The 21,853-nt window shown below is 42.2% G+C and overlaps 1 protein-coding gene across 3 annotated transcripts in view; it reads right to left on the bottom strand.

Annotated features, from left to right (window-relative positions):
• LOC122656718 (reticulon-like protein B16) overlaps positions 1 to 14,279 on the bottom strand; it is a 67,174-nt gene extending 52,895 nt beyond the window's left edge. For 2 of the 3 annotated variants that reach the window (XM_043851336.1, XM_043851337.1), the window contains exons 1-2: positions 14,148 to 14,177; positions 13,686 to 13,849 (exon numbers count right to left, since the gene is read on the bottom strand). In XM_043851336.1, coding sequence (XP_043707271.1) covers positions 13,686 to 13,842 — 157 coding nt within the window. In that variant the 5' untranslated portion in view covers positions 13,843 to 13,849; positions 14,148 to 14,177. Of the gene's footprint in view, positions 1 to 13,685; positions 13,850 to 14,147 lie in introns of all 3 variants that reach the window. The other variant, XM_043851338.1, reaches the window with a different exon arrangement.
• Between the last annotated feature and the right edge of the window lie 7,574 nt (positions 14,280 to 21,853).

The raw sequence follows: 21,853 nt of genomic DNA, 5'->3' as shown, positions 1-21,853 counted from the left end.
ATTAATGAAAAGCTTTTTGTTTGCTGCCATAGTTGCTGCCCTGCTCTGTTGAGTGTGCATCCTTGTGGTTCAATCAAGGTGGAAAGGGACTGGTGGAATCCGGTTGACTCCTTACGCCGTGACGGCTGGGAGGATCTTCTTTCTTCGAAGGTGGCTTCATCCTTCAACCATTCAAACTGCTGTTAGAGGATTCGAGAGTGAGTTTGAATTTATTATTTTCTGTTTATCCTTTCTTCCCTTCCCCAATCAATTCCTTTTCTCTTCTGTCCTATTTTCATAAACCCTAGAAGACTCTAAACTCGATTCAGATCTGCTCCTCCATTGGAATCTGATCAGATTTGGACCATAACTTCCCCTCATCACCATCTCCCCTCGACCCTAGCTGCTGCCCATTCTGTCCATCCAAACCCTAAGATCCCTCTTCTCCATTGACCCTAAAAACCCTAATTTTCTGCTGGGACACATTCAGCCATCGAAACCTTCCATATTGCAACCGAATCTTCCCCTAGCTCCTCTAACATCGACCTTAACCCCTGCCCCTAAATCCTACTTTAAACCATAATTTTAGTTGTTTACCTTATTTACAAAACCCGAAACCTAACCCTAATTTCTGCAGGAAATTAAAACTTATTCAAATCCAGATATTTTTATACCATAATGACCCTCTAAACCTGCAGATTAAAACCCTATAAACCCCATTCCCAAATTCCCATCCTAAACCCTAATTTTGCCCTAAAACAGCCCCTAATCAGCCCTAAACAGCAGGCTTACCCTAAGCTTGGTTCTACTTGGTTCCTAGTGGGATTAATTCCTATTCTAGGACTACATTATTTTGGTATCAAAGCCATGGAACAGCATGGTAATCAAGTAGTAAGTCCATCAGCAGATCCTATGGCTGCTATGTTGGAATTGTTCCAGAAATTTGCTGCTGAACAAAGGGCTGCATATGAAGCCATCCTGGATAGGTTGCAACGATTGGGAGAACAAAGAGTAACCCCGCCGGAGATTACAGGGGATAGACTCGAGGTTCCGGAGAGACACAGACAGGTATAGAGAACACATATTTTCATTGCCAAAGGAAGTTGAAAATAAATCTGAAGTGGCAGATAATTGTGATGAAAAGAACGTGACAGCCCCTATAGCTTCAAAGATGGACAGTCAACATGTAGAAGACCCTACTGAAGTGGTCAATGTCGAAGAAATCAAGGAAGACAAAGCGGAAACAGCAGAAGATGAAGAGGTGGTTGAGAATACTCCACAGGAAGGCAAGGACCTTCAAGATGCTGTTCTTGAAGAGGTGAAGCTTGTGTCTCATGCATTAGATGAGAAGGTTGCTAACGCTGAAGACTCTATGGACGAGACATTGACAGTTGCTGCTGATTCAGAAAGCGAACACATAGAGTTTGTTCTGCCACCATGGTTCTTCGAAGAGAAAGCTCCACGCCTTGGAGATTTTATCCCCAATGTTCCTGCTTCACCGGAATTCTGTTTGGGGATGGTCAAAGCTGCTGGTCACATGTTGATTCCCCCTCATCACTACAAAATTCGAGGACGAATTTTTTCAAGTTGGGGAGAGTTGATGCAGAATGATCACCAAATAGGGCTTATTTCTTTAGAAATAGGCCTAGGGTTGGGTTATATACATGTTGGGCCTTTGTTCCCAAGGGTTTTTTATGTATTAGGCCACTTTAATGAGCCTAAACTAGGGGCATATAGGTTGCATACGGGATTAGCCCAATACTTAGTTTATTTTCCTATTTTTAGATTGAACCGGTTTAAATTGGTTGCATCCAATTGGTTCAATTGGTCTAATTTAAGTGAAGTGATCCTATTGGCTAAGAGGTTCTTATATCCTATTGGCTAGTAGAGAATCTTCTTTATTTTAAGTAGTTTAAGTTGTTTTTAAGTCATTAGGACTCTATTTTAAGTCTATTTTAGTTTCCTAATCAGTTTAAGTTATCTAATAGGTTAGGGATTGGGTTAGGCCTTTCCTTTTTAGAGTAGAAATCTATTTTTGAGTCTTTTATATAAGGTTGTAAGGGGGCAAAGCCTGAAACACGAATTTGATTAATGAAAAGCTTTTTGTTTGCTGCCATAGTTGCTGCCCTGCTCTGTTGAGTGTTGCTCTGTTGAGTGTGCATCCTTGTGGTTCTATCAAGGTGGAAAGGGACTGGTGGAATCCGGTTGACTCCTTACGCCGTGACGGCTGGGAGGATCTTCTTTCTTCGAAGGTGGCTTCATCCTTCAACCATTCAAACTGCTGTTAGAGGATTCGAGAGTGAGTTTGAATTTATTATTTTCTGTTTATCCTTTCTTCCCTTCCCCAATCAATTCCTTTTCTCTTCTGTCCTATTTTCATAAACCCTAGAAGACTCTAAACTCTGATTCAGATCTGCTCCTCCATTGGAATCTGATCAGATTTGGACCATAACTTCCCCTCATCACCATCTCCCCTCGACCCTAGCTGCTGCCCATTCTGTCCATCCAAACCCTAAGATCCCTCTTCTTCATTGACCCTAAAAACCCTAATTTTCTGCTGGGACACATTCAGCCATCAGAAACTTTCCATATTGCAACCGAATCTTCCCCCTAGCTCCTCTAACAGTCGACCTTAACCCCTGCCCCTAAATCCTACTTTAAACCATAATTTTAGTTGTTTACCTTATTTACAAAACCCGAAACCTAACCCTAATTTCTGCAGGAAATTAAAACTTATTCAAATCCAGATATTTTTATACCATAATGACCCTCTAAACCTGCAGATTAAAACCCTATAAACCCCATTCCCAAATTCCCATCCTAAACCCTAATTTTGCCCTAAAACAGCCCCTAATCAGCCCTAAACAGCAGGCTTACCCTAAGCTTGGTTCTACTTGGTTCCTAGTGGGATTAATTCTTATTCTAGGACTACATTACCTGCTCACAGCCCAACATTAGATACCGCCACCCAATATAAAGGATACGCTTCGGATCCATTGATTTGTTAGTTCCAGTTTGTTATTCTCTCCCCCTCCATAGTTGCCACCGGGGAAACTTTGTAATAGCATTAGAAAATAACCCATTGAGAGAGAGTCAATTGAAAGACGAAGCATGTACAAGCAATAGCATTATAAAGACCACCAATCAATAGCTAGGATTTTTAGTTATTGACCAAGCAAAATGTAAGAAGCCTCCCCCCTTTAGAGAAAAAGAATGAGAATTTCCCTCCGACCGTGGAAAAGCAAATCACACCTTTGCCGTTCTTTAGTAGTTTCACTATACATAATGAAATCAAATGCAATCAACAAGCAGTGTGCGTGTCCCCCAACCCAACTAGAGCGCTTATGCGCTAAATGAATGGGAACAGCGCCTCTTACCAGCGCTTGAAATGGGAGAAGCGCCTCTTTCCAGCACTTCTTACGATGATTCTCTTGCTTGCTTGGCTATTTTTTGTTCCTAACCCATCTACTATACTATAGACTATAGGGAAACTATAGGGATATTCTCTAGATACCCAGACGGATAAATATGTAGCACCCGAATATTTGAAGCTAATTTGGCTTTAGCTATAATCGAATTTTGGTTCACTTCCTTGCTCCAATATGGCTCGGCTCAATTGAACAAGATTGGTTCAGATTTTGGTTCCTTCACATAATGGTTCATTACCAAGATGATGTAAGCAAGCACTAAGGCATCAATCCCAATCTCTCTTCACATGCGTGGACATCAGCCCATATATACTATACATAGAAAAGAAGAGTAAGAGTTGCTGCATGTCATTAAGAGGAGTTGGGACTCTAACTCCCTCCACATGCCACCCATGACTTCCATCTCTCCTAAATTCTCTCTTCCCTTAATGAATCCCGATCTCTCTTCACTCAAATCTCTCTCTAATTTCTCTCCCTCTCACGTCTCTCTCTCTCTCTCTCTCTCTCTCTCTCTCTCTCTTCTCTTTTACTTTTGTTTTGGATCTTGGGTTCGGCAAGGGAAGAAGAGAGTGATCACGTAGCAGCAGCCTCATTGTCACCATTGCAGCCGCTCCAACTCTCCACCTGCGTTTCATCACCATGAATAATAGTTATTGTCCCCTGTCAATTAGCCCCATGAGTGGCTAAGTATCTTCTGTCTTTGGTTGTAGATGAAGCATTGAACTTTGTTAATTAAATTCCGGTTTTTAGTACATTTGATTGCTTGATGTGTAGACCATTCCATGTGAATGATTTTAATTTATTAATTTAGTCTAGAAGATTTGTTTCTGTGATTCATATTTCCTATTCTAGCAATGGTTTTTATTGTGATTGTGGTTATACCGATGATAGTCTTTATCTGACTGAACTAAGCGTGCTAAGCGTATGCGAAAGACGATAGTGGTCGGCAAGATAGGCTATAACTAAAATGAATTACAATTATCATTGTGTGGTTTCATTAGGCTTGTAGCTGTAATGAACCGAAGTGTGTGCCGGAGATTAATTAATGGATCAATGTGGATTCGAAACCTGAAGACAATCTTCTCTCGTTGTTTTCTTCTTCTTCATCGATTTTTGTTCTTAGTTTATTTTTAATTGCATTCTAGATAATTGTCTTCGAAATCACTTTACATCATCTTAAGTAGCTTAGCCTTCCAGTTCCCAGTGGATTCGATCCCTTCTGACCATTGTTCTTGTAGTAGCAATAGGGTTAATTATTTTTGATCTCATAACGACACGATCACCCTACCCCGTTTCTTCTATCTTCTTCTCCTATCTTCTCCCTGTTCTGCTCGATCTCTTTTAGTACTGCTGCTGCTGTTTCTCTGTTGATCAATACCAGTTCTGTGAAGACCAATCGAAGGCTGCAATCATCCCCAACATTCCAAGGCCGCTGTTGCTGCTACTTCCATTCGATTGAAGACTGTTGTTGTTCCTTCGAGTTGTCTTGCTTCTGTAACATTTGAGTTGGATATCCTCACAACCCTTCATCAAAGCTACTTGGTTTTGGAGCATAGAACCACACCACCTACCACTCCACTCGATCCCAGTTCTGGCCTATTTTGCTGGCTGGACTGTTCCATAGCCATAACCTTCTATTTTCATTCCCCTCTCATAACTCCACTTTTGTCCATCAAAATCACATCAAACTTGCAGCAGAACTCCATCTCAACAAGCGCTACATTCGATCCCAAGTTTGGTGTTCTAAATTCTACTGGCTTGGGAGATCTGTCCTAACCTTCTATTTTGGGATTCCCTTCAATCTCCCTTGTTAGCCATCAGAAATGGCTGAGATTTGGAACACAAGACCTACCCAGCCCCTGCTCCATTCGATCCTAGTTTGACACAAAACTGCTGGCTGGATTGCCTAGTATTTGTTACCTTCTATATTGGTGTTTACCTTCTAATCCTGATTTGCTTCTATTATTGATGATCTGCTGCAACTATTATCGATCCTACTGTAGAGTAGTTCTTAGCTGAACCCCATCTACATTAGGAAGCAAGAAAAAGAAAAGGAAAAAAAAAAAGTTAAAAACAATTGCTGGAATGAGACAACTAGAATGTGTACACACTGAGGTAGACCCTGCTCACTTATCACACAATCATATAATTGGTTGGAACTGCTACTAATCTTTATTGATGTTTGTTTTTTCTCATTTTTCTTTTTCTTCTTTTTTGAGATAACCAAGGGGATTTTATTGAAGGAAAGAAGGAATAAAAGAGAAAAATATACAACAAGAAGGCTAGGGAAACCCCTAGGAGACCCTCAGAAGGGATTTAACAATTGAATATAACCACTCATACAATCTGTGTCTGTACAACCCATCCTCAGCAAACTCATCTGTAAGGGAATTAACTGACTGCAACCTCCAAGATTGTCACCATTTTCACATTAAAGATCCTTCATTGGTCATTGATTTTACTGGTTCAGAACACCGCCACTTGATGTTCTTGATTTACAACTTATCCCTTCTAGATTACTTCATCAATAGTTCTCAGACCTGTTTTGTATATTTCAGTTAAATGATTTTAAATCTGAACCTTCAGTTATAGTTCTTGATAAATTATTGATTTTTTTTCCCACAAGATTCTCTGTTTCTTGAATTATTGATCAATCTATATGAAGTTTACTCCCAGCAATTGTAAGTTACACATACTGATTTTGATGCAGATCCAAGTTCACGCAGGAAGAAGAAGAGCAGCCTTTGATTTTCGTTGGAGCCTTTACTTGTTTGTTCTTTTATGCTAGGGTTAAAACAGTCTTTTATTGCTTAGTTCTTCCCTCCACGATTTTAGAGGGATAGGTTGCTTTATTTGTTTGTTTTATTTGTTTAAACTTGTACTCCCATTTAGAGTACAAGTATGCTGATTGTAATTAGGAATCAGATTAGGAATCACCACTCCTAATCTGACTAGGATTGCTTCTAGGATTAGGACTGGAACTCCCAGTTCAAGTCTGATTATTTGTAAGGCCTTTTGGCCCCCCCTTTCATTATAAATAAGATAAATCGTGGGCAGGCTCCCCCACTTATTATTGCATAAAAAAAACTGTGTTTCAGATCTGAGATTGCTGCCATCGAGCTGCTGCCTCTGCTCCATCTGCGAGCCTGCATCCTTGTGGACTCAAGGTGGTTAAAGGGTGGGTTCTCCTACGACTCCTTGCACTGTGAAGGTCAGGAGGTCTTCTTCAATCTTCAAGCTGCTGCTGCTCCTGCACATTAACCCTGCAATTTATCCATTCAACCCTCAACCCCATCAAACCTGCAACTCCTACTTCAACTAGGACTCCATTATAATTCCAGATCTAACCATCACCTTCAAACCCTATTCTTAGTCCACCTTCCCCACATCATTCCCCACACTTGACCTCAGCCCTAGCCTATAATTCCCACTCTAACCACTTCATCTCTTCACTCCATTAAACCCTAAAGCCTGTGACCCGATTCTGCCCAAAATTGCAGAAACTCAAGACTTCTCCAAACCCTAATATCTTTATACCATTAAGAACTCTGAAACCTGCCTTTTAAAACCCTATAAACCCCATTGTCATTACTTAGCCCTAACCCTAGATTTTGCCCTAATAACCCTAATCTGCCCATTCGGCCAACCCTTAGACAGAACCTGGTCCTAAGTGGAAGTTATTTCACCTAGGCTACATCAAATTGGTATCAGAGCCATGGCTGAACATGGCAGCCCTGCTATGGATCCCACACGACCACCCCAACCTGATTCCCTTGCTGCAATCATGGCTATGCTGCAGAAGATCTTAACAGACCAGCAAGTTCTTGGTGATCGAATGACAGCCATGGAACAAAAGCAAGCTGCGCCTATTATAAACAACCCTTTATACGTAGAGGAAGATCAGCTACAAGTCCATTCTGAAGTTCATGGCACTCTGGGAAGGAATGAGCACTACAGAGATCATTCCAGACGTCACAGGGACCACAGAGATCAGTCTAGACATGACCGAGGCTACAGGGATCGAAGAAGATATGACAGGGATGACTACAGAGAAGATAGGGACAGAACTACTGAAGCACCTCGAAGACCTAATTTTGAGGAATATTTGAGATCCTACTTCACTGGAGATGAAGCCCAGAACAGAAGATTTGATACACAAAAGGTCAAGCTAGAATTGAAAGAGTATGATGGGACTGGTGATCCACAGAAATTCTACGACTGGCTTGCTGCCCTAGATGACTACTTTGATTGGTATGATTTGCCTGAAGATCGAAAGATGAGACTGGCCCGCACTAAATTAATTGGTGCTGCTCGAGACTGGTGGCGCAAGACAGAGAGGGATATGGAACGTGAAGGTAAAGCACCTACCAACTGGGAGGATATAAAGTATGATTTGAAAGAGAAGTATTTACCAAGACACTATACAGCTCAGATGCAAGATCAATTCGACTCCCTTCGTCAAGGGAATATGATCGTATCCGAGTACATGCGAAGTTTGATTCTCTCTCATCTCACACCGACACAATAGAAAGTGCTACTCAAATGTTGTCCCGATTCCGATTGGGATTGAGATCTGACATCCTCAGAGCTATTGGCGTTGTGGATGTTCTGGACGTCAAGGATTGCTTTGAGAAGGCATTGAAGGCAGAAGACCTACTGAACACTACTAGAAGTTTTGGTTCTACTGTTGTCAACACCAAGAAATCTTTTCCAGCATCCAAACCAACTAATGGTTACAATAGAGGTAATAACACCACTGCTGGTTCTACACGGACAGCCCCTTACACTGGTAGCTCTTCACGTGTGGACAAGGGTAAAGCCCCAATGACTACCAGTGAGTCCAACACTTGTTATCGCTGCAATGAGAAGGGACACTATACTAAGGACTGCCCACAACAACAACGGCAGATTCATGTAGCTGAAAAGGAGGAAGAAAGCCCTGATGAATTTGATGAACAGGGTATTTATGCATTACCCCCCGAAGATGGTGATGATGGGACTGCTTATTTTGACGACTTGGGTGATGAATTTGAAGATACCCGAGGTGTACACGTAGTAGCACGTATATTGAGTGTTGAATCCAAAGGTGAAGATTGGCGACGTAGTTGCATCTTCGATACCCGCTTGCGAGCAGGTGAGCGCACTGCCCAGATAATTGTTGATAGTGGTAGCTGCGTTAATGTTGTGTCTGAAGATCTTGTGGAGAAGGCGAATCTGAAATTTGAGAAGCACCCGATGCCCTACAAAGTCTCCTTATTGAATGGGAATAAGCTTGATGTGAACAAGCGATGCTATGTTCCCTTACAAGCCCAAAAATATTCAGAGGAAATTTGGTGTGATATCATTCCGATGAGAATGACTGATGTCCTACTAGGGAGACCGTGGCTTTATGACAATGATGTTGCTCTCCTAGGAAGAAAAAACCTCTGTGTGTTTCAACATAGAGGAGAAGAGATCAAGTGGTACCCACTTAATTTGCCTGCAGAAATACGGAAACGTCGTGTCATGCGCACTAATCAAAAGGGGACAGAATCTGAAAATAAATTGCTAGCTGTCTTGAACAAATCAGCCATGATACGGGACTGGTTCTTGCCTTGGTGACTCAAGAGGTTGGTGCCCCAACCGAACAGAAGTTTGCACAACCCATCAAGGATCTATTGCAGGACTTTTCAGATGTAGTACCCGAAGAACTGCCCAATGAGTTGCCACCACTCAAAGATATTCAACATGCCATCGATTTGGTACCTGGTGCTATGTTACCAAATCTGCCCGCCTACAGCATGAGCCCCTCGGAGCATGAAGAGCTTAATAAACAAGTTGGAGAGCTTCTCAAGAAGGGATTTATTGAAGAAAGCATAAGCCCTTGTGCTGTTCCAGCCTTGTTGACACCAAAGAAGGATGGTTCATGGCGCATGTGTGTGGACAGCCGAGCTATCAACAAGATCACCATCAAGTATAGGTTCCCAATTCCTAGGCTTGATGACATGCTAGACATGCTGTCCGGTTCTAAGATCTTCTCCAAGATTGACCTCCGCAGTGGATACCATCAGATCCGCATATGGTCTAGAGACGAATGGAAGACAGCCTTCAAGAACAAAGATGGATTATTCGAGTGGAAGGTCATGCCCTTTGGCCTGACGAATGCACCTAGCACCTTCATGAGAGTCATGACCCAGGTACTTTGCCCCTTCATCGGTAAATTTCTTGTTGTTTATTTTGATGATATTTTGGTATACAGTAAAGACCCAGATGAGCACATAGACCACCTGAAACAAGTTCTCAGAGTACTCCGGCAAGAGAAGTTGTTTATCAATTTAAAGAAATGTTCCTTCATGCTGCCCAAGGTTGTTTTCCTTGGTTTTATAATGTCTTCAAAGGGTGTTGAAGCTGATCCGGAAAAGGTCCGAAGCGTTGTTGAATGGCCTACTCCGAAGACATTTACTGAAGTGCGAAGCTTCCATGGTTTGGCTTCTTTTTATAGGCGATTCATTCGCAATTTCAGTGCCATCATGGCACCCATAACCGAATGCACCAAACAGAACAAGGGTCCGTTCGCATGGACAGCAGCCGCTCAAAAGGCCTTCGAAGTGATTAAGAAGAAGATGACTGAAGCTCCGGTGCTACGCCTGCCCAACTTTGACCATATTTTCGAAGTTGCTACTGATGCTTCCCATGTTGGCCTAGGCGGGGTTCTTATGCAGAATGGGCACCCTATTGCATTCTACAGTGAGAAACTCAATGATGCCAAGACTCGGTACTCTACTTATGATATAGAGCTTTATGCTGTTGTTCAGGTCTTGCAGCATTGGAGACACTACCTTATTGGCTAAGAGTTCATCCTGTACACTGATCATGAGGCACTCAAGCACCTCCACTCACAAAAGTCCATTAGCACCAGGCATGCTAAATGGGTTGCATATTTACAGGATTTCAACTTTGCCCTCAAATACAAGTCAGGAAAGGAAAATACAGTGGCTGATGCACTGAGTAGAAAAGTCCTGACCTTGAACACTTTCTCAGCCCATGCACTTAGCATCGAGCAGATCAGAGATGAGTATGCTAGTGACAAGGACTTTCAAGTCCTATATGCTGATTTGAAGCAGGGTAGACAGCACCCTAAGTACTCCTTGCATGATGGTTACTTGTTCTTCAGAACCCGGCTGTGCATTCCCGATTCATCCTTACGACACCACATTGTCGGGGAGTTACATGGAGGAGGTTTAGGAGGACACTTCGGGAAAGATAAAACCATCTTACAGGTAACTGATCGGTACTATTGGCCACACTTGGCCAAGGATGTAGAGCATGTAATCAAGCAGTGCCGAGTTTGCCAGCTAGCTAAAGGTACCAAGCAAAACACAGGCCTCTACTCACCACTGCCGATTCCTCACCAGCCATGGGTTGACCTCAGTATGGATTTCGTACTTGGTCTACCCCCTACTAAAGAGAGATTTGACTCCATCATGGTGGTGGTTGATAGATTCACCAAGATGGCACACTTCATTCCTTGTCGAAGAACACTTGATGCTTCCCACATTGCCAAGCTATTCTTCAAGGAGATTGTTCGCATCCATGGGTTACCCAGTACCATTGTATCCGATCGTGATGTGAAGTTTATGAGTTATTTCTGGAAGACTCTATGGCTAAAGACAAACACCAAGCTTTTGTTCTCTACTGCATTCCATCCCCAGACTGACGGACAGACAGAGGTAGTCAACAGGAGCCTTGGTAATTTGCTGCGGTGTTTGGTCCGAGATTATGAGAAGACATGGCCCTCTATCCTTGACATTGCTGAGTTTGCATACAACAGCTCCGTGAACAGGACCACCGGTCATACTCCCTTCGAGATTCTTCTTGGGATACAACCCCGCCGGCCGATTGATCTCATTCCCTTACCCCCTCAAGCTCGGGCAAGTATTGAAGCTGATGAGTTCATTCGTCATATCACCGAAGTGCATGCAGATGTTCGGCGCAAGATTGCACTCAGTTATGATCACTACAAGTCCACTACCGATAAGCATCGCCGGTTCGTTGAGTTCAAGCCAGGCGACATGGTCATGGTACGGGTGAATCCAGAGAGACACCAACCGGGTGTCAACAGTAAGCTCCATCCAAAGAAGATAGGTCCATATAAGGTGCTGAAACGTATTGGGCCTAATGCTTATGTTCTAGAGTTACCTGATGATATGGGCATAAGCAATGTTTTCAACGTGGCAGATCTATATTTGTACACGGGGCATCATTCCGATGATGGCAATTCAGAGCACATGTTGCGGCTGCCCCAACTGAAGCCACCTCCAGAAGATGTGATTGAAGAAGTTCTGGATGATATGCACAAGACGACTCGTCAAGGCGCCGGTTATCACTCTTTCCTTGTCAAGTGGAAAGGTCGACCACGGCAGGACAGCACTTGGATACATGCTGATGATTTCAGGAGGCTCGATCCGGAGTTGTATGCTCGCTACATGGCATTCACCCATTCATCGGAGATGAATGTTTCTAAGCCGGGGAGAGCTGATGCAGATCCAAGTTCACGCAGGAAGAAGAAGAGCAGCCTTTGAGCAGCCTTTGATTTTTGTTGGAGCCTTTACTTGTTTGTTCTTTTATGCTAGGGTTAAAACAGTCTTTTATTGCTTAGTTCTTCCCTCCACAATTTTAGAGGGATAGGTTGCTTTATTTGTTTGTTTTATTTGTTTAAACTTGTACTCCCATTTAGAGTACAAGTATGCTGATTGTAATTAGGAATCAGATTAGGAATCACCACTCCTAATCTGACTAGGATTGCTTCTAGGATTAGGACTGGAACTCCCAGTTCAAGTCTGATTATTTGTAAGGCCTTTTGGCCCCCCCTTTCATTATAAATAAGATAAATCGTGGGCAGGCTCCCCCACTTATTATTGCATAAAAAAAACTGTGTTTCAGATCTGAGATTGCTGCCATCGAGCTGCTGCCTCTGCTCCATCTACGAGCCTGCATCCTTGTGGACTCAAGGTGGTTAAAGGGTGGGTTCTCTTACGACTCCTTGCACTGTGAAGGTCAGGAGGTCTTCTTCAATCTTCAAGCTGCTGCTGCTCCTGCACATTAACCCTGCAATTTATCCATTCAACCCTCAACCCCATTAAACCTGCAACTCCTACTTCAACTAGGACTCCATTATAATTCCAGATCTAACCATCACCTTCAAACCCTATTCTTAGTCCACCTTCCCTACATCATTCCCCACACTCGACCTCAGCCCTAGCCTATAATTCCCACTCTAACCCCTTCATCTCTTCACTCCATTAAACCCTAAAGCCTGTGACCCGATTCTGCCCAAAATTGCAGAAACTCAAGACTTCTCCAAACCCTAAATCTTTATACCATTAAGATCTCTGAAACCTGCCTTTTAAAACCCTATAAACCCCATTGTCATTACTTAGCCCTAACCCTAGATTTTGCCCTAATAACCCTAATCTGCCCATTCGGCCAACCCTTAGACAGCACCTGGTCCTAAGTGGAAGTTATTTCACCTAGGCTACATCAGATTTACTTTGCTGACTGCTCATCATTGAAGGATTGATTTCTGTTTTAATAGCCAAACCCTATACCAACCATTCACCTGTATAGGTGTGAGAAATTCTCCCACCCTAGTCACAAGGATTAAAATCTGAACCTATAATAGTGTTTCAAGTTCAGATTAACTGACAGCATCTTCCTTGAGTTATTTGGTTTGTTCTATTAATTGCCACAGCGTCTAGGCGACCCAAGGCATTGAAGGGGTCCTAGATGCAAGGACCAAGGCGCCTGGACACTGTGACAACTATTATTACTATCCTACATATCATATTGCAATCATACGCCCTATTAACAATATTTTTCCCATTTTTTTTCTTTCATACCCATTTACTATCCTTGCCACCATAATTGTGATAAGGTAAGATTTATGGCCCATTAACCACAAGGCACACACACATTCATCTGCCATAGCTGCATCCTACAGTAACTCCAAATTTCTATTCTTCAAATCTCTGGAAATTAGACAGGCTCGCAGCCAAATCGCAACTTCATCAAGTCGTTATGCTTGGTCTATAGAAACTAGTAATGAGAACTACCAGTCGGTAGAAATTATGCAGGGACAAGGGGAACATATAAGCATTGCAACCCACATACTGTGAAAGAGGTCGGTAACTACTTGTTCCCCCTTTTTTCTCCTAAGTGGATTCCATCTTTCAAACTGTACCCACTTACCCAAAAAGATAAAATTGAATCTGATTTAGCAATATTTAGGAACATTCATACCTTTGCCTCCTCCCATTATCTGCCACATCGACCTTTGGCGATCAAATAACCGATACCCCTGGTAACCAGAAGATGAAGAACAGCAAGGGTCAACCAAATTTTCTTTCCTTGTATCTCCTTCAGCATCAAGAGATGGTAAGCCTTGTGACTTATCCATCAATCCACTGGAAAATAAATGCGAACAATGCTAAATCAAATTTTACAAGAAACAGTAACATTGAATATCAAAACTTCAATCAAGTATCTGCAAAAAATGCCTACGGAAATCAAATTTAGAAGATACTGCTCTCCTAATAACTCGAAAACACAAATTATAATAAGAATAAATATAAGACGATGGAGAAGAATGAGAAGAAGCATGCAATGAGTCCCTCCAACTTTATTTACAGAAAAATTAATATTACGGAATGGAATTTTGGCCCATCTACTTGGGAAGAAAGACCTAGGAGCATTCAATTATACCAAATTAAACCACTAAAAAAAGAAAACTCTCTTTTCCGGTGTTTGAAGGTTGGAGGAACGGAAGTTGAAAGTAAAGAAAAGGATCTCCAAAGGTGTTCGTTAATACCAGGCAGGCATGAACAAAACAGACACAGGAAACATTTTTTTTTATTTTTTTTTTTTGATGAAAGAGGAAGCATATAATATTGAAAACATAACAAATTTTTCTACCAAAAAAAAAACATAACTAATTTTCCGTTCATATTGGAATAATCAAAGCTGTACTTCGCTGTAAAACAGGTTATCGAGCAAAATTTACGTTCTGGAGACGCAAAAGCTTCAAAACTAATGCCTTCTTTTTTTTGCCACTGTCACAGCTTGAGAGAGGGAGAGAGGGATTAGACGTTCTTGAGTTTTCCTTCCCACTGTCGAGGATCAGAACAACATGAATAAGAGAAGGTTCGAAACGGATATCCGACTACGCAACGTCGTGGGCTGGGCCGAGACCGTTCTACAAACCTTCAAGATGGTTAATAAAGGTCACCCGTCTCATGCATGAAACTCATTTACCACCCAAAAAAAAAAACAAAACAAATTACATGCATCCCGCCTGTAGTTTGAAACAATAACAAAACACCTCATATAGTTTCACTTTTTATGTGCACCCCTCTGGATTTATGGACGGCTTACAAATAAGCCCTTACCGTGAAGTGTAAACTATTAGTTGTAGTTAAACTTTTGAAAAATCCTATATTACCCTTCCATTTTCATCTTTCTTTACCTTTCCCTTTCTTCTCCGACGAACTGCGAAGAGGAGAATCAACGCCGGTGCTGCTGCTGCTATAAATCATCGTTGGTGCTCGCTGGTGCTGCCATCGGTGTTGTTGTTGCTATTGAAGAGAGGAAATTGAAGATGTTGTTGTTGCTACTGCTACTATAAATCCCCAAACCAAGCACTGCTCCACTGTCCTCTCCAGCAGATCCATCTTCTCTCCGGCTATCTTCGACTACATTTGGCACTTAAAGGTAATTTTTCCCCCTTGAATGGAAAGGGGGGGACTTCACTGACATCGGTGGATTGATCATCTGTGTCATAGAGATTTTTTTTTTTCATTTTATGATGATGATTCATGGACTTCCTCTGAAGAAGAAGGTGGTTGGTCTTCTTCCTTACGGATCTCCTCGGCAATTGGTTTCCCTCGGAGCCTTTAGCCCTCGCTCAGCTTTGTGAGTCCCACTGTTGTAGGACAAGCAGTCCAAAGAGAAACCCTACCCTAAGAATCCTGGAATAGAACTGAAGCCAAAAGGCAAAAGAAGAAAGAGAATGGGTTGACGAAAGGGTAATAATAAGCAGAGCTCTTCCAGCAACAACATTAACTACAATAGTAACCAGTAGGTGACGAGTATGATGGAGGAAGACGAGGTCTTGGACGAGACAACTGAGAGTTCTAATCTCGATGATCCCATCTCAATGAACCTGATGATACTCTCATTGGTGGTGAGAAGGCCAGTGCTAAAGTATAAGGGGCAAAGTTGTCTTTTTACTTTCAAAACTAACAGTTCTCTAACACCGTGAACCATAAAGGGGTTATACGTAAAAGTGAAACTAGGGGGTGTTTTGTTATTATTTCAAACTACAGGGGGTGCATGTAATTTGCTCAAAAAAATGGAGTAAATGGTATCCAAGGTACCTAAGATTTTGACAAATTGTAATTTAAGTATCCAACGTTTCACTTCTTACGTTTGGGATACCTAAATTGGATTATAATTAACCGATTTACTCATTTTTTTCTCTATTTCCAACTTTACCCTTGCAAATAACTTTTTATTTTGCAATGTAAAAACCTAATGGGACCCACATCACAGTCCCCTCTTCTTCTTCTTCTTCTCCCTCCTGCAATTCCACCGGCCCCCACCCCCTGCTGCAACCCAACCCAACCCAATCCCACCCGCCCCTAACCCCTACTGCAACCCAACCCACCACATTGCCTTGTCCTCCACGTCTTCCTCTCCCTCCGTTACTTTCCTAACCCCCACCCCACCCCCTGTTGCCATATCAACCTCGTTGCAACACCAAATGTTATACCCGCACCCAAACTACACCTTAATTCTTCGGGTCACATCGAACTTTCGCCGGTAGATGTGACGGCGCTGTCAACGGTCAACACCTGTGACTTTGGGTCATGACAGTCAAGGAGTTAACTGGAATAAAAGGGTGGAATTTCGATGTGATGGGTGATGTGACTGCGTGAAGGTGAGCGTTTAATCCTTAAATATCATGTATACGTGCTCCCTTCGTAACCCTCGAAAGGTGGACCAAAGCCCGGGGCTTATTGCCTTGGGTTTACCCTATTTTTGGTAGGTTGGACCCTGAGCTAGACCCGGTGGTGAGTCCACACTTACCATAGGGTTTATTGTGTCGTGACAGTCAAGGAGTTAACTGGAATAAAAGGGTGAAATTTTGACGTGATGGGTGATGTGACCGCGTGAAGGTGAGCGTTTAATCCTTAAATATCATGTGTATGTGCTCCCTTTGTAACCCTCGAAAGGTGGACCAAAGCCCGGGGCTTATTGCCTTGGGTTTACCCTATTTTTGGTAGGCTGGACCCTGAGCTAGACCTGGTGGTGAGTCCACACTTACCATAGGGTTTATTGTGGGTAAAGTGTCGTGGGCCCCACCATCTCTTTTATAACTTAGTGTGGGTCTTGTCTTAAAGTGCCCTAGGGACCCACTAGAGGCTAATTGAGGATTTTGGAGTTTTGTGGATTAGTCTCATGATCCACTCACTAAGTCATGTGTTAATCCATCTATCCACCCACTAAGCCATGCGTTAATCCATCTATCCACTCACAAAACCACTAAGCACTCACTAACTAGCCACTAACTCTTCTAACCTAGCAAAACCATGGAGGTGAGGAGAGAAAGGAAAAAAAATAGAGGAAAAAGAGAAGGAAAGGAGAAGAAGAAGGAAGAGAAGAAAGGAATTGGAAGTTCTAGGCTTGTGCATTCTTCCCTAGGAGTCACCATCTTGGTAAGGTAGGTTCTTGAATCCATCTCTTTCTCCCTTTTTGAATTCTTTTTGGGTTTGGTGATGAAACCATTTGGGTTGGGGGTTTTGAACCTCCAAGGATGCTTTTGGGTTAGTATCCTCTCTACTTGGAGGCTTGAAGCTAGCCTTGAGTCTATTCTCTTCCCTTTTCTGGATTTTAATTCTTGGATCTAGGGTTCTTGGTGGAGAAACCCCAGATTTGGGATTTTGATGAAATTACCTTTTGAACCCAACAACCCTATGATAAGGGTAGGGTATTATGACCCTAGGTGGCTTATAGACCTTTTTCTCAAGTTCTTGTGGACTGAAACCCAAGAGAAATCGAGTTCGAGAGCTTGCATGTGGTGAATTTCGGATTCAGCAGGGTGGTGGACCCTGTGGTGGACTCAGACCAGAAACCACAACCAAAGTCCACCCCTTCTCTGCCTACAGCTGGACCCTGTGGTGGACTCAGACCAAAAACCACAACCAGAGTCCACCCCTTCTCTGCCTACAGTTGGACCCTGTGGTGGACCCAGACCAGAGTTTGCCCCGTGAGTCCGTATGCTTGCTGCTTCACACTGGACCCAGTAGTGGACCCAGACCAGAATCCACCCAAGAGTCCAGTCTTGGGTTTTTGAGTATTTTGCCCGGGGTGGACCCAGGCACTGTGCCTCCACTCAAGAGTCCACCTGGACTCTGTTATCCTTCCTTAAGACTTAATCTTTGGAGTCTCTTTGGGACTCCTCCTACCTTACCTAACTCGCTTTGTCACGCTTCTTTAGGCACCATTACTCTTACTGTGAGGCTTATCATATGTTTATCGATGATGAACCCTAATAAATGAATTCGCGAACTAATAGGTGAGTGGGTGTGGATTTGACTTAATTTGGGAGTGTTTTGCATTATGTTATACTTGTATGCCATTTCTCATGCATACGTATTCTTGCATTATTATAACTATGTTTGTGGAAATTGTGAATGTATGTGTTATGAATGTGGCTTGTTAACGCCTTCATCATGTTTATAAATGGTCTGTCATGTGCCGTGTCGTGCTGGTACCCGGGTGATAGATGGTATGGGACGTTAATGCACCCAGAATACCTCTTGATACGATAGTATCATATTGCATCATACGATTAGTGCTATTATATGGTTTGTCATGTGTCATGTCGTGCTGGTACCCGGGTACTAGATGGTATGGGACGTTGATGCACCTGGAATACCTCTCGACACGATAGTTCATATAGTATGGTTATGGTTATGTTACCCTTGCTACAACCCTTACCAACAGGGATTTAGGTGTTGGGTAACCAAGGCTCCTTGTGTACCTGAGGAGTGATACGAGGCCAGGTCAAGGATAATCATTAGTTATCGGGGTTTGCCTCTGGGTGGCGAGTGGCTATTACCAGTGCGGGCCCCAAGGTAACAATTGAGGTTGCATCATGGTGATAAAATAAGTGATCCATGATGTTTCCTGAGTTGTTGCAGTAGCAAGAACCTAGTGACTTAGACATGTTTGCTAGGTGGCTAATATTGTTAATTAATTCATGCATCATGGACTATGTGTTATTGTTTGCATGTTTCCCATCCCCTCACTGGGCTCAGTGGAGCTTACCCCTCTTTATGCAACCTTTTTAGATGTGTTGCAGGTGATGTTTTAGTGGAAACCTCTGTGGCTCTTTCTCTTGGATATGTTTTGCTCGGTGTTGCTGACGTGCAATCGGTGACTTGGATCGAGACACTTATTTCTTTATTCCTTTTAAGTTTCATCAATTGTATGGTATAAACTCTTTAATATTATTGTTGTTCTTAGTTTTAGTGAATCACTTGAGAAAAGATATAATATATTAATTATCTATAACTTAGACTTTTGAACTCTTTTATTATTGTAAACACTTTACTTTTGCATCTACATTTACTTTTATTGTAAATGTATTTCTTCCCGCACTCTGATGTACATATGAGTTGTATTGAGTTGACTGTGATTCGAGCCACTACATCAAGATCCTGGCAATGTGGGGGTGACACGTGTCATCCTATTTATACCCCTTTTTATTGTATTTTATCCCTATTTGGGATGGGGGTGTAACACCAAACCCTCCACGCCCGATTCCATTTAGCCACACAACCTCTTCAATCTAGTGTAATGCATGGTTGAGGATTCCCATTGTATGGTGGCCTACGATTGGGATCACCAAGAGCTTTTTAAATTGGGTCAAGTTGGGGAGAAGCTTTTAGAGTTCAATCTATTACAAAGGGAATTGTTTATATAGAAGCTACTTCAAAAGCCTTTCTTTTATTAGCTGTGAGTTAGAATGAGACCTCTTACCAAAAAAATAAAAAGAATTAGAATGAGACCCATGTAGGTCAAAACTACGGTCCATGAGATCATTATGGTTCACCATGGCAAACCAATATACAGAAAAATTAAGGTTTTGCACGCCCTGGGTTATCCCATGGTGTCCCATGGGTGGCCCATTTAATTTTAGGGTTTCCCATGGTTGCCCATGGGAACCCTAGTGCATCCCTATTAGGGTTTCTCCTTCCCTGTTGTGTCCCATGCAATAATAGAATGCAATAAGGACAGAGAAAAGCATCTCTAATCCATCACATGGAAAGAGGGATCCATCCCATACTCGAATGCGCAGCAGAAACAAATCGATTCGAGTTTCTTTCACATCCCATAAATATTAATAATCAATAACTGAAGGAATTAAATAAGAATTGCTAACCTGGTGAGCCTCAAGTGTTGCTCCTCCAATAGACAATGGTTCTTCCTCCTGTGAGCGCTCCAAGTAAACAGATCTGAACCTCCAATGGCGCTACCAAGGTTCTTCAAGCCAATCCCAGATGCTCTCAAATTCTTTAGCACAGATCTGGGTTTCTAAAACCCTAACTCTCAAACACAGATGAGAGAAACTAGAAGAAGAAGGAGAGAGATCACAAGAGGGAGAGAGAGTGACCAAAACGCAGGAGAGAGGGGGCCAGCTTGAAAACGCAGAGCACTGATGCCCCTCCTGCGTTTTATGGTCCTTATATAGAGCTAGGGTTTTAATTAAACCCTGGATGGATTACTTTAATCCCAGTGAGAGTTTGTCCCTCTCTCTCTCAGTTTGGCAGTTCTATTTAAATTCAAAGTGCTTCTAAAAGGGGAAGAAGCAGAATCTAATAGGGAAAGTATTAATTAGTTACTTTATTTAATATTTATGGATAATTATAATTAGCACCAAATCCATTAATTAAATAAAGAACCAATTAAATTAGTAAATTCCAAATAACTCCCTATATGATAACAAATTATCATATACAACCCCCCACTAATCAACACCATCATTATGGAATCTAGGGCATGTACACATGTACTGCCAAACCCCAATCCATAGTACATGTCCATATAAGAGCATCTGTGCATCTGATTGGGTCCCGCAAAACTCGATAAAACACTTTGTTCAAATAATTATATATAATCTATCATTTTATGTAAAATAGAATTTTGCAAAACCATTTCCAAAACGGCACTGGATCCAGATTCTTATCCGACCATACACAGGCAGTCTCAATCTTGGTGTTCCCCAATCGGGCAGTGGTGACCATGTTGGATAACTCCTTCACTAACAAAGTGTTCACGTATTCCTAGAACACCGGCTTTGACTCACTTGAGTCTCAGTCATTGACGAACCAAAGAATGCGATCACATTTTATAGCGACAGGGTTCCCTCAGGCAATGGGTGTCGATGAGACATGTCTATCCCTTCCTACATCTGACAGTAATACATGAGGGAATCAACAAAGTAGATTCTTCGCCAATGCACACATTAAACATGTGAGCACTCGCATTCGTACCTTGACATCACATGTCTAGGCATACCCAATGCGACGACCATATGATAAGGGTACCCAGCCTAAACCCTAGTCGTGACTACCATTTTAAGTAAAACTTACGGACACATAATACTCAAAAAGTTTATATCGCATGTGATAATATTAAACTAAAATGTATAAAAGTTTAATACAAAGGTGAACCGGGTTGAACCGGACCGAACTGGGTTTGATGGACACTCACTTGTCCAACAACCTATATAAAAATTGAAAATCATTTTATCCATCTTGGCCCTATGAACAACAATATGTTATCCTATATTTATGACGCATGTTAATGTTTCTTGATTCCCATCTTGAAACTCTCTTCTCTACTTTTTTCACTATAGTTCGATTATCTAGACTCGGAGTGTGAGTTGCAGAGATAGACATAAACTACTAGTGTTGTTGGAGATTGTGATTTTGTTTAGCGTAACAGGAGAAGATGAAACCTACGCTTCTCTTTGGTGTCGTAATGGGGCAAAGATCGTAGCAGGGGGTGGGGTGGGGGTTGGGGAAGTAACAGATGGGAGAGGGAGAGGAAGATGGGGAGGGCGGGACATGGTGGTGGGTTGGGTTGCAGCAGGGGGTGGGGGCTAGTGGAGTTATAGAAGGAGGAAGAAGAAGAAGAAGAAGAAGAGATAGTGATGTGGATCCCATTAGGTATTTACATTATAAAATAGAAAAATTATTTGCAAGGGTAAAATTGGAAATAAGAAATTTGAGTAAAATCGGTTAATTGTATCCAATTTAGGTATCTCAAACACATTTTACCTCGAAGCATGGTTCTGCATACTGTTTCGACTCGTTTTAGGTCGTTTTCGAGCTTGTTGTGTC

This window comes from Telopea speciosissima, chromosome 3, assembly GCF_018873765.1.
Source record: "Telopea speciosissima isolate NSW1024214 ecotype Mountain lineage chromosome 3, Tspe_v1, whole genome shotgun sequence".
NCBI lineage: Eukaryota > Viridiplantae > Streptophyta > Magnoliopsida > Proteales > Proteaceae > Telopea > Telopea speciosissima.
This window is presented reverse-complemented; position numbering and strand designations above follow the sequence as displayed.